This window comes from Calonectris borealis, chromosome 1, assembly GCF_964195595.1.
Source record: "Calonectris borealis chromosome 1, bCalBor7.hap1.2, whole genome shotgun sequence".
NCBI classification, from domain to species: domain Eukaryota; kingdom Metazoa; phylum Chordata; class Aves; order Procellariiformes; family Procellariidae; genus Calonectris; species Calonectris borealis.
In genome coordinates this window covers 53,294,067-53,311,843 of record NC_134312.1, presented here as the reverse complement: position 1 = coordinate 53,311,843, position 17,777 = coordinate 53,294,067, and the positions used below count along the sequence as shown (strand labels likewise).

General features: G+C 35.3%; 1 protein-coding gene across 2 annotated transcripts in view; it reads left to right on the top strand.

The window, feature by feature from the left end:
* The window catches only part of ANKS1B (ankyrin repeat and sterile alpha motif domain containing 1B), a 449,770-nt gene that overhangs the window by 34,896 nt on the left and 397,097 nt on the right, over window positions 1-17,777 (top strand). For both annotated transcript variants that reach the window (XM_075151688.1, XM_075151680.1), the window contains exon 2: window positions 15,007-15,087. In XM_075151688.1, the coding sequence (XP_075007789.1) occupies window positions 15,007-15,087 (81 nt within the window). The remainder of the gene's footprint in view (window positions 1-15,006; window positions 15,088-17,777) is intronic.

The following is a 17,777-nucleotide window of genomic DNA, read 5'->3' as shown; positions in this document are numbered from 1 at the left end:
TCAGACAGTGTTGCTTTTATATCCTCTAAGCCGAGAAATGCTGTTGTTGGGAGACAGGCTTCTGCCAAACCTATGACAGGAATGTGAGGCCACATCTAACTTTAACATGCCAGGGAACATTTCTGGGTGCTGGAATGTGCCATGTGGCATTCTCCCAAGGAATGAGCTACCAGGTACAGCTGAAGAATTGGTATGCACCTAGGGCCTGATAGACAGTCGAGATGCAGCTATCCTGTTCAGAAGTTTTGAGTAGTGTAGGTGTGGAGCATTCTATGCCAGTATGACCTCAATGCCAGAAAATAGTTCCAAACATGTTTAATTTACTATTGCTGACGCAGCCCGAATTCCTAGATGGTTCAGACTGGAAGTGGCAAGGGAACTGACATGGCATTGAGTCTGGCAGAATGGAGAGTCCTAACCTGCATACAACCCATGACATAACTTCCGGGAGCTAGGCAGAGCCAGATAGTTTTAATGATCCAGAAATGTTCCTGGAATTGCTCTAACTTAAGCTATGTCAGGCATATCTAGATGAGATCCACAGCTGGATAATGGGACCAAGGGACACCAGCTATGAACCAGCAACTAGTCAGGCCTTACACGAGCAGGGCAATTTAAGGAATGAATCTCTTTTTCTATAGTTCTTGCTGGGTGCTGGATATCCAGCTACTTAGGAAAGCTGACCTAAACAAAGTCTTGGTTCAATTTAATACTTTCCTGGGTAAGCCTCAGCCACTTTTTAAATTTAATTCCACTAGAAGGATATTTTTTTTTTTTTTTTTCTGATATGACTCCAAGTATTACCAAGTATTTTTTTGGTCAGGCTTCAGCACTTGGAGGAAAATGTCCCTCTTCTTACTACTTGAAATCAGATTGTGCACCCTCTGGTGAAATTATTATTTCTTCATTTAACAGAATAATCATACTGTCAAGATTGAACTAACAATCAAATCTACTTGTTGAAAGTACCCTTAAAATTAGATGTAGAAAAAGATCTTTCTTTCCAAGATTAAAGATAATCAAAATTTAAAGTGAATTCAGTATAAGGTAAATTCAACAGGGGCTTGTTTTTCAGGGGTTTTTGGATCTGGATTCTTTTAACAGTTACTGTTGTGTAGCTTCCAGAGAACCTAGCCCACATGTATGTCACAGGCCTTCCATCTCCATCGTTCTCTAAAAATCTACACCTTTCTAGAGATTTCACAAACAAGGATCCCTTCCTCTCTGCAAATGATCTAAGTTTAATGACCTTTAATGTAAAACAACAAAATAACTATGATTTATACATATAATAAAGGAAAACAAGATGGAATCTGCCATCTCACAAATGCATTTCATAACCTTTATTGGTGCACCACTTTGCCTTTTTATGTTGTAGGCCAGTCTATCCTTACATGTTACATTTAGTTTAGTACCTAAGATACTTAGTCAAGGCTTGTTCTTTTATTGCTGTATTATATAAAGAGCTAGGAACACTATTTGCATTAAACACAGCTGAACAAATCATAGTAATTGTTTCATGAGCCCTGCGTGTACTGTGGTGCTAATAGTAGATTATAGGGAGAGAGAGTTGGAATGCATCATTTTGCATGGTGTCTTATTGTGGAACTGAGATGTCTTCTCCAATGTTTCTCAAAATCTATGATATTGGGAGGAATATCTGCATGCAAATTTGGATTCTCCAGATATCTCTTACCAGAAAGGCAGTTCAGAAAGAACATTAAATGATTCCTGTAATGGCTAAGTCTTATAATATGTTTTACATAAAGGTATCTGCCCAAATAGATTTTGTGGAGTATCCTATCAGATACTCAGATAATCAGAAGGAGCAGAAAGATGACAAGAGTATTCAGTTAGCATTCTCAAAATATTTTTCCCCAAATTTAGCATTTTTATTTTAAGATTGCTGAAAAGTTCATGATCCATGGGGCTGCAATTGAACAGAGCACTTGCAATACTTATACAGTAAATGGCTGCTTCATTTTCTAGAAAACATGCCCCAGTAGAACTATTTAAGGTACAAAGAATGTTTAGTTTCTTTGTTAGAATTGTTTTTGTAGAATTAAGAAACATAGTGTTCACTTTAGATACATCTAGAAATAAGTGGGTTTTTTTGTTCTTTTTAAGCTGGTTGAAGCTCTGCATCAGCCAGATCTTCCTTTATAGTAGAACCTTCTGTGTCATTTAAACCTCTTAGTCTTGGATTTCATTTCTACATTTGATAAGACTTTTAACTCCTAATGGATTTGAATAGGGAATTCTAACATAAATAGACTGCAGATTTAGTGAATATTTTTACTGTAATTACATTTTGCCTTCTAAGCTATGTGTCATAAATGATTTTATTCAATAAAAGGCATCATGTTGGGTGAATTTATTTTTTCTGAGTGATCCAAGTGATTACTAGTACATCTTACCAAATATTTTGTTGGTGTTATGATGGATATGACCTTTGTAATTATTTCAGTAACGGTGTTCATGAAATTTTAAGTGGTGATATTCTTATAACATACCCAAAAGCTTTGGAAGACCTTTGTAATATGTAAATATTACATGTAAATATGTATCCTCTCTAGTTAAAGTATGTTATTTGTCTTTGTGAAAGTAGTTTTGTGCTGATAAAGTAATTACAATCATGATCATAGTAACGCTTTGGATGCTCCTGAGGTAATTCTGACCTCTGTTGGCAAAGCACAGCAAATGAAATGCATGCTTAGTAGTACGCTTCTGTTTTGATATTATTTATTTCAGACGTGATGTGTTGCTGAGAGGAGAAATTAAGGCATTAATTCTGTCTTTATTGTTGGAAGGCTTTTTTTGTCCTATCATTCTGATTAGCTTGAGCATAGGATAGAGGATTTATGCTCAAACTGTCCTTAGTTAATAACATTTCCTGGTTTAGTAATTTTTGTACCAGAGAACACAGTTTCGTCCAATATCTTGCTTATCCAGATTTTCTATACTATGCCAACAACATTTAAACATGTCACATTATAATAGCTCTATGTGTTAAAGATTGGATGTTGCAAAGATTCCATTTTAGGTTATGCAGTATGTCTGATATAGCCACCATTCTGTAATACAATGTTTAAGCCTCTGAGAAGACGTGATCAGTGGATTGATTTTGCTCAGTTGTACTTATTGCAATAGCTAATTTCACACTAATCAATTTTCTTATTTAATGTGTTAATCCAGTTAAAAGAAGTAAAGAAAAGAAATACTGAAATGAAGTAATCTGAACAGGTGCTAATTTTTTTTCTGTGCAGTAACTATCATTTCTATCATATATTTGTCATATCTATCTTTCAAATGTCTTTCCTACATTGTGTTTTTGTTAACAAAGTTAATATAATGCTTATGGAAAGAATGAGTGTTAGCACTTCAACGGAGCCAGGTAACATGCAGATACTCTATGCTAGCATTCTAGCAAAGACATTAAATGCACCTCTGTTTTGAAACTATGTTACTCCAGAGAACAGACTCAAATTGTTTAGTATTTTATGTTATGGGTAAGAAGGGTTTTTAGTACTATTCTGAATTCATTTTGATCAAGGTTCCTTTCAATTGCGTTATATCTTGCAAAGATGTACCGTTGCAGGCTTCTGATATTCTCTGCCTTGCTCAATACCTGCTCAGGGCTATGGAGTCTGAGTAATTGAAGAAGTATTCTACCAGAAAGCACAAATATCGTCTATATGTTATATGTATGTTACAGGTCATTGATAGACTTCAAGAGCCTTTATATCTTAGGATTCATATTTTGGAAGTTAATTGCTGGAGCTGCACTCTCACTGTTCTGAGTTTAGGTTAAGTTTATGGTAGGTTGTCCAAAAGGGTTGGACATTGTTGCTGCTGTTATGAGATGAAGATATGGAAGCTTTGGACTGAGAATATGGGAAATCATGTGGATAGTTGATGTAATACCACGTGGATGTAAACACAAGATGTGAGACTCTTACGTCTGTTACGTTCTCATATGTCAAAATAGCTAGTGATGGATTTCATTGATGCAGGGATTAAGACTCTACTATAGGTTGATTTCTGAATCTCCTTTGCAAATCTCAGCATAAACTGAGAATGAGGTGTGGCCTTCAAGAATCAAGAGGAAATGGAATCATGTATTTTTTCTGATGTCTGTTTTGCTGGTGTGTGATAGAATTACTCTACTTTTGAGGAAATCCAAATTAGGAAGGACAAGGTATTAAAGCCAGTTGAATGGCAGACTCTATAGATAGCAATTTCTGTTCTGTGTGTCCTAAAGCTATAACAAAGAGACTCATCTCAGGTTGGTTTCTAGGATGAACAGCCTTTAATTCTGGAATGAGGTCATAGTTCTAACAGCATCCATATTTCAAAAATTTGTGATATATATTGTTATTCTTCCCAGTGCTGCTTCTAGTGCCAGAGCTTCAGGAATTTTTATTCCACTTAAACAAGTGTCAGTAAGTGTTCCAGGGTGCATAATTAATCATTTAGAGGTTTTAAAATCTCCTTTTATAATAAATATTGACTTTGCCTGTCTGTGATAAGAATGCGTTTAAAATTGCAAACACCATGAATCCATGAATTTATGACGGATGGGAATACTATGTTGGACCTCCAAAAATATATTCTGGAAAAACCCTCTATAACTTTTCTTACTAAAGATTCAAGGTCAGTTGAATTAGGAAAAAGAATGGCTAAAGAAATATCTCTCCTAACGAAATATGTCATCATATCTGTATTCTTGAGAGAAAGAGAAATGGGACTTTGCTTCAGTTTGTTTCTGAGATGAGAAATATCAGAGTGGTGTTTTTTTTATTTTAGTGTCATCTAATTTTTACAAAAGAAGAAGTTGGAGTGGTCTATCTGAGAACGTGTTCTGTTCTTCCAAAGAAAACACTGATTATATATACTATAGTTCAGTGTTCATAGGTATTTTCATGTAAGTGTATCTTACAATCATGAGATATGCAAGGGCTTTCAAAACCCTTCAGAAGATCCACTTCCATTGCTGTGCTTATAGAAAAATAATTATTGTGTATATAACTTCACTAAATAGCAGTTGTCTAGGAAGAGTTGAAAGAACACAGCATTTATTTATAAGGGGAGTTCAATATATGTATAAACATATGTATATATGTATTTTATATATACTGAAAAAAAGATACAGTCAACTATGTCTGATTTTTTTTCTTTCTCTGTTGTGTGGCCTAATATTACCTAACATAGTGGAGCCCTCTTCTTGGTTGATCTTGATCAATCTATAGATCTTACACAAAGCTTATAGGTCTGATTCATAACAAATGTGTAGAACCCACGTAGGGAGCCCAAATTCATGATACATAGGGTATGGAGTTGCCCTCCATAGGAACAGTTAATCTGATGCACCGATCTTCAGCATTAGCCGTATGGCATCCATGCAGATTGCTCAGATTACATAAAATCATACCTGGAGATATCATTTACAACAGTTTTAAAACATGGTTTGCATTGCTTAAACATGAATGATTTTACGTATTAAAGATACTGCCTGCTGATCTGGTTTTGGACTGAGTATTTTCATAATTTAGTTAGTAGCTGTTCTTGCAGTGTTCTTGTGCAGGATGATGCCAAATGAGAGTTAACATTTTTTTTCTATCAGGATGACTGGATTTTCAAGGAGAGAACTCTGGAGTGGATCCAAGGATCTGTCTGACTCATCATTGACAAGCTGGAGTTACTAAGGTTCACTATGAACTAAGCAAAACCCCAGTTTGTCCCTATAGACAACTGGAACACAGAGGAACCCTGCTGTCATATCTGATGAAAGCTCTCTCTCTTTTAGCCACTCCAGGCAAATTGGTCTTGACTGAAAGGATAAGGCAAAGCTAACCAGTATTAGTCAGGAACATATTGCTCTCTGAATATAGCCACAGTATTAGGCAGTATACCCAGCCAGTGTACTTTCAAATGAGTATTCCTTAAAGAATGATGAAGCCAAGCTGATTAGGTAAAGGTCAAATGCAAAGTGACCTTATATATATGACAGGTTCTTTTAATAAAGCATGACTAATTTATTGCCCATTCCTTTGCATGACATCATCAAGAAGTCAAAGTATTTCTCCTTTATGTTTTTGCATATTACCTGATTTTTATAACATTTAAACTGATATAACTGTTAACTCTATCAGAATAAAATTATGCCTTCAGATTAAATTGATTCCAACTTCAAGTAAACTGAGTTATAGTTCAGTTAAACTAGTTCATGTGACTTTTGTTCAGGTTTAGTTTACTTAGTTTTTACAAAGTACTTAACTGGAGAGACTGAGTGCTCCTCAACATGTTTTTCTAGGTAGATTCTTTCCCAAACTGAACGTATCTCAATTTGCATGTACTTACACATGCACAGTCTAATCAGCAGACTCCTAGAACACACCTCCCAGTGGCCAAAGTCTGCTATACAAGACCACTTATTTCTCTGGTATTTTTAATACAGATGTTCAAAGTTGGCTAAAAAATGAAGATACTTTTTGTGCCTTCTGCAGAAGCCTACTGCTCATCTCTTGGTCTGCAAAATTTAACTTTCACCCTGGTCTCATGTGACAGCCAACTCCTTGCGTGGTCTAAACTTCAGAGACATGCAGACACACAACTGGCTCCCAGGCTACTTCACCTGCTTGCTGACTAGTTTAGCTTGATCTTCACTAGCAATCACACACTGTCTTGCACACTCACACTCCATACAGTTGCAGGCTCCATGGACACGTGGGCCCTCTGAGCCGTGATCCCACTCCAGTTTCTGGTACCCAGACTCTCATTTGCTCAGTTTCTGGCAACACAGACATGGGCTCACTAACTGTCATCTGACCCAGTTGCTGGTAGTTGGACGCTCATATGCACACACGGACACAGAATAAAGTCCCTCATCCAGGGAGATAGAAGTGTCATTTAATAAGATTGAGTGCAGGACATGGCCAGACAATTGTACTGTAGAGCCAACTATATACATGTGATCGGCCCTTTTTGTCCCCTTATCCCGCTGTTTTCTCATGCTTGTTCCTCCCCAAATCATCTAAATCCATCCCTTTCCCTGCCTTTTGTTTCTCCCCTAAACGTCCCATAGGAAGTCTTGCTCAATCCCATGTGTCCCATACCCCTAGACAGTAACCCCTCTCAGTGTGAAATGTGCTCCAGCATTGCCTCATCTTGATGGGTGTCACCCCTGGACAATGGGGTGGAGGGTCTCACAGAACAGCCCTGGGACGGGCCCCAACAGGGTGCCCTTCCACAGAGTCTGTAATTTGGGTTCCTGCCTGCCGTTGTGCTGCTGTGCTCTGCTGGACTTGTAAAGACGGGCCTTTAATGTGCTGATGGCTCTTCTGTGATGAGCTTGAGAGTAGCTGGGCCAGGGTATTACTTGATTCTCCCACCTGCTGTTGTCTCGCTGTGCTCCTTTGTGGATGTACATAGGAGCTGTTTATCACATAACCTAACATTTACGTGTATGAAATTTTGTATTGTTTCTATCTATCTCAGTACTGTTCTAGCCTGTTCTTTGGGTACTTCACAATCATGATGTCCTCATATACAGGTTCTGTAATTTCTTGCCTCAGAAGTTTCTTTAGAGTTGTTTCTTAAGTCCTAACTTTTATCAGACCTTTTCTATTTCCTTCAATTGCAATTCTTCTATTGTCCTAGGGTTATTCAAAGAATAAGGCCACATTGACTCTGTGAGGGGCCACATTGACTCTGTGAGACTCATCATGGCTAAGGGTGTTATGGATATCCAAGAGTTGTGTGACTTCCTCTATGTCTGGGATTCTGCCTCTCCTTAGCCACCCACTGAACTTCTGTCAGCCTTTTCTTAGTTCTTTCCACTGGAGTAAGTGTAGATGGCAGATTGGATTGACTGTACTAACCTCGTACTTCTCCAATCAAAAATATAGTTAGTAACAGCAAGAATGGTAATGGGCAAGTATGCTAGGTTATCTATTTGGCATTAAGGTTATTTGTGTACTTTTAAATGCAGTATACTAGGTTATCTATTTGGCACTAAGGTTATTTGTATACTTTTAAATGCTGCCACCCTACTCCAAATTTTAGTCTGGGCAGATGTAGTATGTTAAATCTGTCAGTGTTCATTTAGCAGTGATATTTCACAAAACTTGAAAAACATTAATTACAGGTAAGATACTGGTTTTTGAGTCTTACGTTGTTGGACATGGTGCCTTTGTTCTACATGCTTTTTTAAATTACCCTTTTTACTTCCATGTTTGTGTTATCACTTTAAGTGCTGATCCTGCTGTTTGTATGTTTGGAAAAAGATGTTTTTCTAACAAACTGTTGTTGTAGCTTTTCATTGAGGAAAGAAGCATGATCCATAGAAGATAAACATAACAGTAGTGCTAAATTCATAATGTTATGAGTTTAAGAATTTTTTGTCTTTTTGTACTGCTTGATATCCATATTTATGGATATTACTATTACTGCACATATCATTCCTTAGCCAGGTTTTCAAGATCAAAACCAAATTCTGAATTCAATCACAACGGATAGAGCAGGAATGCTCTGTGAAGTTGAGCATTATTAGGTAGCTATTGATGCTCATGCCTTAGATAGGCTAGATGGGAGTGAATGACGACTCTTTTTCTAATTTGTCTTCACATTTCTGTTGCCAATTAACATTCAAAGAGGGTTATATGTATACTGGAGGCTTCTACAACCCTTGAAGAAACCCTTCTCTGCCTTTCAGAGAGACATAGAATCACAGATAAGTACCCCAGAAGCATCCCAGTAGTATTTTTTGTGAATGTCTGCTATATCTCCCTAATGAGGAATCAAATGGCTCTCTATATGCTCCTTTCTTAGCTTTCTTAGCTCCCAACTTGTTCTTCAAGTTTCCAGGTTGAAGTGCATAATTCCTCGATAGGAAGGGAATGAAGATACCTGAGCAGAATCTTTGTATCTTACACATATGCTGCATGGGAGAATTGCCTTTACCTCTGGAAATCTTCACTGCCAAAAAAAGGTGGAGGCTGCATTTACCTTTAATTGTTGTCTGCACTCCATTCCAATAGTAATTTCATGTTACCATGATAAATCTTAAACTTACGGAGTATAGGCCACACCTGTAGATCTTGTACAGCTAACAATCTTGTAAAACCCTGGCCTTTTGCTGAAAGAAGATTTGTTGGATTAACTTGATCATGCACCTATAAAGAGGAAGAACAACCTAGAGTTGTCATCTTCTCTGTTTTGATCACATGCATTTGATCAATGCATGCTTGCAATGAAATTCATTCATGATATCCAGCTATTAGGAGACTTCAAGGTAACAGTCCCTACATACATGGACTCACAGTTTCTCACTAAGATAGATAAAATTTTGCATAAGCTATTGAAGGAGGAAGTAGCTTATTGTACATAACTCTACCTCATTATCAGACCACTGTGTAGGATTGAGACCTACTTGTATAGGAGCCATACTAAGTATAGTAATAAGTAAATGTTGTATAATATATAATCAAACTCATAATATTTACTATATTCAATATTTCATATTAAATAGAAATCACCAATTGAACAGAATCAGTATGGAAGTAAAATCACAGTTCGGTGAAGTTCCCCAGTTTTCCAGACTTACAGTATTTATGGCCAAGACTGTAAACAGATCAAGGTTAAAGAAAACAAGTGGAATAAGCTGCTTTAGAGCCTGAACTTGAATAACATACTTAATCCCATGAATTAGTTGACCACAAATTTTGTTGTATTATTTATACTGAGACGACTAAACAGCAGGAATCAAAACAAAATAAGAACGTTCCACACATTCAAAAATGAAATGTTTTTGAGTCACATTTCACACTGTTACAACAAAAGCACTTAAATAAACAATTGGAATTAAATATGCAATAAGCTTTAAAAATACAGTTAATATTAATTGCATGGATAATCCCTCTGCCCTTCTCCTTTTTAAATTTAAAAAAAAAAATTATTATGATTATTTTCATTTTGAATTTGTAACTCTCAGTTGCTACATGCAACAGCTGTTTTTAATACTGAAAAGAAGATCTAAGATAGCCTTACATCATCTACTTTTGTCAATTTAAGACTTATAGTTGCACTTGCTCAAAAAGAATCCTAGAATGCATTTTTTGATGTTTCTCCATGTACAACTTCTGAGCACCTTATTATTATTCATTAATTATTTATTATGGTTTAAAATGTGACTTTCTAAATGGTTTTTTTCCCCACTGTCACTAAAGGCAAATATTTAAATTTACTTTTCCTGAAGTAATTGAAAATGTATCTCAAATTCAGCAAAGTAGTGTAAATAATAGGTAAAACCATACTTGAAAAAGACATACATTCTTTTTACAGGATAATATAACTTATATAACACTGGATTCCATCAAAAAGGAATCTGTAGGAAGAAAAAAAATCACATTTACTAAAATGAAACACTTCTATATTTGATAAGTAACATTATTAATTTATACAGGTTAGAGCAACATGGTTGTCAATTTGATTTATTTGTGCATAAAATAGAGAATGGGAGTTACTTTGGTGTTCACAATAAGTAACATTATTATTTTGTGTCTGAATAACTGATGATACGTATTATTGTGTAAAAGTTTGCATTTTCAAAAATGCTCTGTAAAATTGTCCATATATTTTGTATAAGCTCAGTTTACATGACTGAAAATGTGTATGAATGTAGGCAAAGCACTAATGAATATAGGAGCCTGGCTATGTGCTTTAATAACTTCAGGCACTGTGTTCAGATTAACAACAATAAACATGGAAATTTTGGAAGATTTTGGCTCAGAACAACACAAATTCCTGTAACACGTATTTATTCTATGGAACACAGTAACAATAAGGAATCTAGATTTATCTGAGCTGCTTGGTGTTTGCCACCGACATCAATGGGAACGGGATGAAGCTTAGGATTTCCCACTATTAAAACTGAGCTGGTAAGATGAGATTCACTACTTCTATAGTCCTGAAGAGCCAGGGAGGCTCTAGGAAGAATTTCCAAAGATATTGAAGACTTGGAAAAGAAGGTGGGGAGAGGATTGGGAGGGGTGAGGACTAGGCCTCTCTCAGTCCTCAACAGGGTTTAGAACCTAAAATATGCAGGCATGAACACCATGCTCTGTCCATCTCCTCTGGAGGAACTGATTCCATCCACACAGTGTCATCCTCTTCCTTCTCACTTCATTACAGAGAAGAAATAAATTCCAAAGAGTTTCAAATTACCAGTCAGTTCACAGATAAGGTTTAAGTGAAACCAGTGAGCAGACAGACACTGATGTCATCAGGCAGCTTTCTACAGTTTTTAAAGACTCTTATCATTGTTTTACCAAAATATTTTTTTTTCACCCTGGCAAAACAACCATATAAAGACCATAAATATTAGTGCCTGGATAATTAAATAATAATGAAATAATAATATAATAATAATGAAATTATGAAATAATATAATGAAAGTATATGTACAGAGGGGAAATGAAATACAATGGAAACAGATTTAAAGTTGTGATGGGCATTCTGTGCATGTATGTGTGGTTCTTGTACTGTTGGTAGGGAGTGTGCCTGTGTGATGAAGATTAGCTGAAGTAACTTCTGATTTCCTTGCTTTTGTGTTCATATGTGTGTAACAACAGCCACTTCACAATTTTTTTTTTGCATATAGCAAAAACATAGCAAATCAATCCATAACCATCTTTTTCTTTAGTCTGTCATTTTCATATTACTTTTGAAATGCTACTCTTTAGATGTAATTCTCCTCAGCTCATAAAAAAGAAAAAATGTTAATTTTCTTACCAACTAAAGAAGAGTATTTCCAATTAATATTTGACATGAATTCAAAAGGTCAATATTCTTTGGCCACAGTGAGAGGAAGCTGTAATAAGAAGATCTTTCTGCTTTTGGCAATAGTGTAAGCATAACAGTCTTCAGTTTCTTTGTGCCTCAGTCTGGCAAGTTATAATGGAAGAAACTAATTGATGATTATGTTTTAATTCAGACTTTTAATTAATCATTGACTGAAAACTGATTTTTTGCACAAAAAGTAGGTTCAATTACTTTCTTAAAATTCATTAAATGATAGAAAGATTTTCCGAATTTACTGATGTACATAGGAAAAAATATTCCTAACTTGACTGCATTAAAGAGTTAGGAGAAACATGTTTTTGAGAACATTCAATACTAACGGTAATCTAAAGAGCTGCTAATCTTCTGTCAAAATCTGTTCTGAACATTGAATGGTAATTTGTTTTGTTCCAAGTTCTCCTTTAGTGTTGCTTTCATAGTAACTATTGAAGTGTTTTAATACACAGATAAATCAATATGTTTGATAATTACTCAAATATTGTATGTGTTTATGATGCCAAAGAAGGGCTCTCTAGGCTTTTTCTCTTTCTCCACCCCATTTTCCTATGAAATGAGATGCTTTTTTATGGAGCTAATACACAACTATACTTTTGCCCTGCTAAATACTGATTACAAGAGAAGAGCTTTAGATGAACTATTCACCACAGCTGGGCATTTTAGGGTGTAAGAATATCTATTTGCAGACTGTCCAATTTGAATTTGATTGTCAGTTATTAAAGCAGAAATATCCAGTGTATATACTGAACCTGCATTCATTTTGTAGGAAATAATATTGCAATAGTGTAGCAATGCAAGACCTCGTAGGAGGGGATTTCTGCACTGGCCCAAGGCAAAAGAAATGCCTGCAGCCAAGTCCTGCTTATGTCTCCTGTGTTCTTTAGTTTGATAACCAAGTTCTGATTTTGAGCTTGTCTTTCTGTACTGTTTGGGAGCTGACAGTGATTAGTCTGTCCAACCTGTCTCATCAATCTGAGTCATCAGGATTTATTCGCTCTCCTTTGTCCTTTGTCTCCCAACCTAAGTGTCCTGAGAAGCTTCACATAGGTGCATTTATATACTCATTAATACAGTTTCAGTTTTCAAAAAAAAATTCAGTATCATTTCAGTTGAAAAGTATTTCCTAAGACCAGAGTCAGGAGGTACAACAATGCATTGAAGAGTACCTGGGTTAAAGGAGAAAATTAGGGGAGAAAAGAACTAGGTTTTGGTTGTTTTTTTTGGTTTTGGGTTTTGTTGTTTTTTTTTTTTAAAGGCCTAATGCATCATGAATAATGTATGAACTCATGGATCCCTTGCATTTTGAAAAAACAACCAACAGGCAAATCCTAATGACTGTAAACCAAAGCAAGCAAGCAAGCAAAACCAAGTAAATTAATATTCTGGTCGTTTATGTATTTATTTTAATATTTAAAATATTACTTTCTATACCACTTTCAATTTTCTGCTTCATTCTCCTATAAGCTTGTAGAAATCAAAGGAAGAAAGTAGAATCCAATAAATAAGAAAATAACTAATAAAGTATTATGCAAAAGTATAAAAGAGGTTATAGAATATCGATAGATAAGGAGTTCTTTCCTTCCAATAGATAAGGACAGCCTGTCTTTGCCACGTAAGTAACGTTTGTCTATTATGGAAGAGCTATCATTCATGAAGTTAAAATTATTTCTTTTAATTGAAAAGAGTAGAGTGACTTTCGTAGCTGGAAGTTACCTTCTGTAGAAAAGAACATCTGTAGACTTCTGAGCCAATTAAAAAAAAAATTCTTCATTTTTTGCTTCTTTGCTCCCAAGAAAATATTTCAGTCCTGTTTTTCCAAGAAATTAAATTGCAGGGAGAGGTGAGGTACCCAGCACTATGTAGACTTACACTTACTGCAGAACACAGTGTCACACACAAATAATTCTGTATGCATGCAGTATTACTTATGGGAAAACAACTATTTAAATTTATGAGCTAATTAATCATTCAAATATACACAATGAAAAAGAGACCAGTCTGCAACATCAGTATGCCATTGGTAATAAAATACAGATTCAGTAGTAAAGAATTCTTAAAAAGCGTATGTTAAGCATAATACGTCATTTTATTGATGTAAATAATGAAAAATGTCAGTATGAAAAACTCTTTTTACCTATGAGCTTCAGATTATTTTCTTTAAAAGGCAGCATTTGATTCTAAGGTATGAAGTGAAGGGAAAATACTGCTTGCCAATGGCTGTTTAACCCTGTATTAGAAGCTGAAGAAAACAGACTGTAATTCAGGACTCATAATCTTGTGTCCTAGAAGTGGTAATACTAATGATTGAAAACTGTGTTACAGGATAAAAAAATAGATAGAAAATTGCTTCCACAAAGGATACAGTCAGCTTCAAATGTAGTCAGTTAGGAAAAAACCTGCAAGTACTCAGTATCTGGTATCCAATTTCCAGGCTTTGGTGGGTTGTTTTTTTTTTGGTAGATCAGCAGTCACATTTTTCTACTTTGAAACAAAAAAATCTCCTTTACTGTTTTGTGAACAGTCCATAATAGATCATGAAACTGGTTACACAGGACATATAATGAAGCTGAGTGTAAAATAAGTGCTGTAAAATACAGAAAGATAACAAAACAAAAGAAGCATCATTAATTAAAATTTTGTTTTATATATATGTAACTTATTTAAAAATATAATTGGTTAAAATGGGAGCTAAAATATCAGCCAAGTAAAAAGAATAAATTTACTGTCTCTTTAAAGGATATGATTGGATCTCACTAATCTCACGTTTGTGTGAATCTAGACTAACTGACCTAAAGTCAATGAATATGTACTTGTGAAAAAAGTAATGCAAAATCAGATTATAACCTCAGTGTAATTATGACAGTAACACAGGGAGAACAGTTCTAATTGAAATAACAGAACAGTTATTAGTCTTTGAGACTGCCCTACATAAAGTTCAGACTGCTATAAAGATGAATGTGTAAAATTATTTTTATAAATAAATTATATTGATACCAACATGACATTTTAAATTCTTTTCAAGATAATTTGTGTCTTAAAGTTTAATCACACTTGTTGCAGTGATCTTTAGATTATTTATACATCAAATTTCTGACATTTCTGTACTTGCCAAGCCAAAAAAATAACATTACAATTGTGCTTTATTTGCAGCATCTGGCGAGGACCAAATATAAACTGCACAGACAGCTCAGGTTATACTGCTTTACATCATGCAGCTTTAAATGGACACAAGTAAGTGCCTCACATTTAGTTTTTATGGTATTTAACTGCGTAACTTAAAAATACATAGTATAGCACTGAGATTTTCACAGAAAGTTGACAAACCCTGTCTTACTAAAATAATCTTATTACCCATGGGGTATATTAATATAAGAATTTTGTCACTGATATCAGCATGCAGTAATAAAAAATGGGAAATGCAGTTTAGAAGTTATTGATTGTATACGGGTTCTTCCAAATTCTTGCTTGATTTTGAGTAAATTTATTATTGTTATTGCTAGTGGTAGCTCTAGTGCTTTTTAGCTGGTGGGAAATTACAACAGAAAATTTTGTGGTATACTTGTGTGTGTATGTACAAATGTATAGTGCGTTGAATGTTTAAGGAAACACTATTGTGGAACAAAAGAACAGTATAGGTTAATCATTATCAAAGTAAAAGTAGCATGATAAGAATATCTAGTAGTTACACGCTTGAAAGCAGAAAAAAAAGGCTATTACCTTGTACGGAACCTTGTAGCTTTTCCTTCCCTGCTGTCCATCCAAGTTACCACATGCATGTCTCAACAAGCTTGGGGAAAGCCTGCAAAATCCCCACTGAGGGGTACTGCACAGGTATACCAGTGCAGGTGAACTCTTGAAGGCATTGATGTGTCAGTAAAAAAACTGGAAACTTGCTATATATTTTGTTATTACACCTTGTAATTTGTTCTGTGTTACCTCTGTTATTACATGTTGCCCCTTGCTACATGTTACCTCCATTGTATTATGGTGCCAACTGCATGTTGTTATTAAGGCAGAGCAAGAAAGAAAGATTTTAATGAGGCCTATAAAGTTCTAGTGGGATGGACCTCCCTGTAACCAAGGTAAGAGCTGCCCCATTTAATGCAGTCCAGCTACCTTGTTTTTAAACTGATGGTGTTAACACTGTCTGGATTTTCACTAGGAAAATTTTGACATAAGGCTTTTGGGTTATTCCTCTTATATCCTTCCTTATTCCTGATAAGGAACTGGTCAAAAAGCAACTGAAACTGAGAGTGATTTGCACTAACTTTAATGTGATTTTGGACTGTCCATAAGATAACATATGAATCCATAACAATTATACGTTTAGTTTACTCATTTTGCAATTTTTGCATTCTTCCTTGGAAAAATTAAAACTTTAGGATGTGTCTTTAATTGTATTTTAGAAGCCTGCATATTTTCTTTAGACCAGATTAATCTTTTGGTGAATACAGGATATTCTGTTTCTGAATAAATAAATGAAGTTAAAATACTGTTAAACTAGATAATGCATTTTCCAAAATTTCAGTTCTGTAGCAAGATTCAGAATCATCCATTAATATATTTTACCTCCATAGAATTAGGTCTAAGTCCTTAATATAGTCTATTAAACTCAGCCTTTTTTAAAAAGGGAGAAAACCACATTTGTCTTGTTTATAGTTTATGGATTGTTTCTTGTGCCATTGCACATTTTTTACTGACAAAAGCCCAAGCCTTAGCTTGCAAAGATTGCTGGTTTTAAATAGACAAAAACTGGTTTTAGTATGTTTAATACTGACTATAAACCAATAGTTACACAGCAAAGTAAAAATATTGCTGTATAAACACTGAATTTATCAGAGATTTCAGGTGAATCCTAGCAATATAAACTATATAATCCCAAAACATACAAAAGCCAAATGGCATTTTCAGACATAGTGTTCGCCAAACTTCTGCTGAAGTCAGAGAGAACTTCAGGATGTGGACTTATGTACAGCAGCAGATATAACTGCAGCTTTTCAAAAGGTCATAATGGCCACTAGTTGCTATGACCTCTTACCCTCACAGCAGGGTAAGTAGCAGTTACTGACATCACATACTCTAACACATTGTTAGAGTAAAGTAAACTGAAATACATCATGAGGTATACGTCATGATGGTTCAGGACGTGCTATCTAAGCTGTCATACTGATCCTGCTACAATGGTAGCACTGTCAGCAAGAGAATTGGACAGACACCTGTGATTAGTCACCACAAATAACAAATAAATAGCTTTACACTCTCTTTCAGATTTGAAACTTGATATTCAAAATCAATATTGGGTACAATCTGTTGACATGAGAGCCTTCCCACTTAGGAGAAATTCTTGTCCTTTGAAAACTTTTGGGGTTTTAATTTTTCACACTTTACATGAGGATGAACTTGAGAGATTTCAAAGTTTTTCAGGAAAAGTGAGAACATAAGATTTAATGACCCAACCAATAATTTGTTGGCTGGGACATTTGTTGGACATCAGTGTTCAAGTCCCTGCTTGATCATTGTATGTGATGAATTCCCTCCTCCTTGGTTATTCTGGGATAGTTCTCTTTCCTTTTGAAACTATTCTGCTTTATATAAGTAATTAAATCATATCTGGGGCAGGGACTTGAATCTCAGTCTCCCTAAGTAATTTTACTTAGCCCAGTAATGTTACTGGGCTAAGGACTCTCAGTCTTCTTCTCTCTGAAATTTATTTCTACAAAATGAGAAAGTTTTGACAGACCACTAAAAAAGACTCACCCTAGATAAGTGTGGTGGGTCAGGGCATTCTTGGAGGATGAAGGAGACCTAGGTTCTATTTTGTAGCTTGCATCTTGCAACAGACTCTTCCCAATAGTTGCTGTATATCATTATCTATAGATTTCAGTTGTGGAGGGTTTTTTTTCTGTTTTTTCCCCACATAT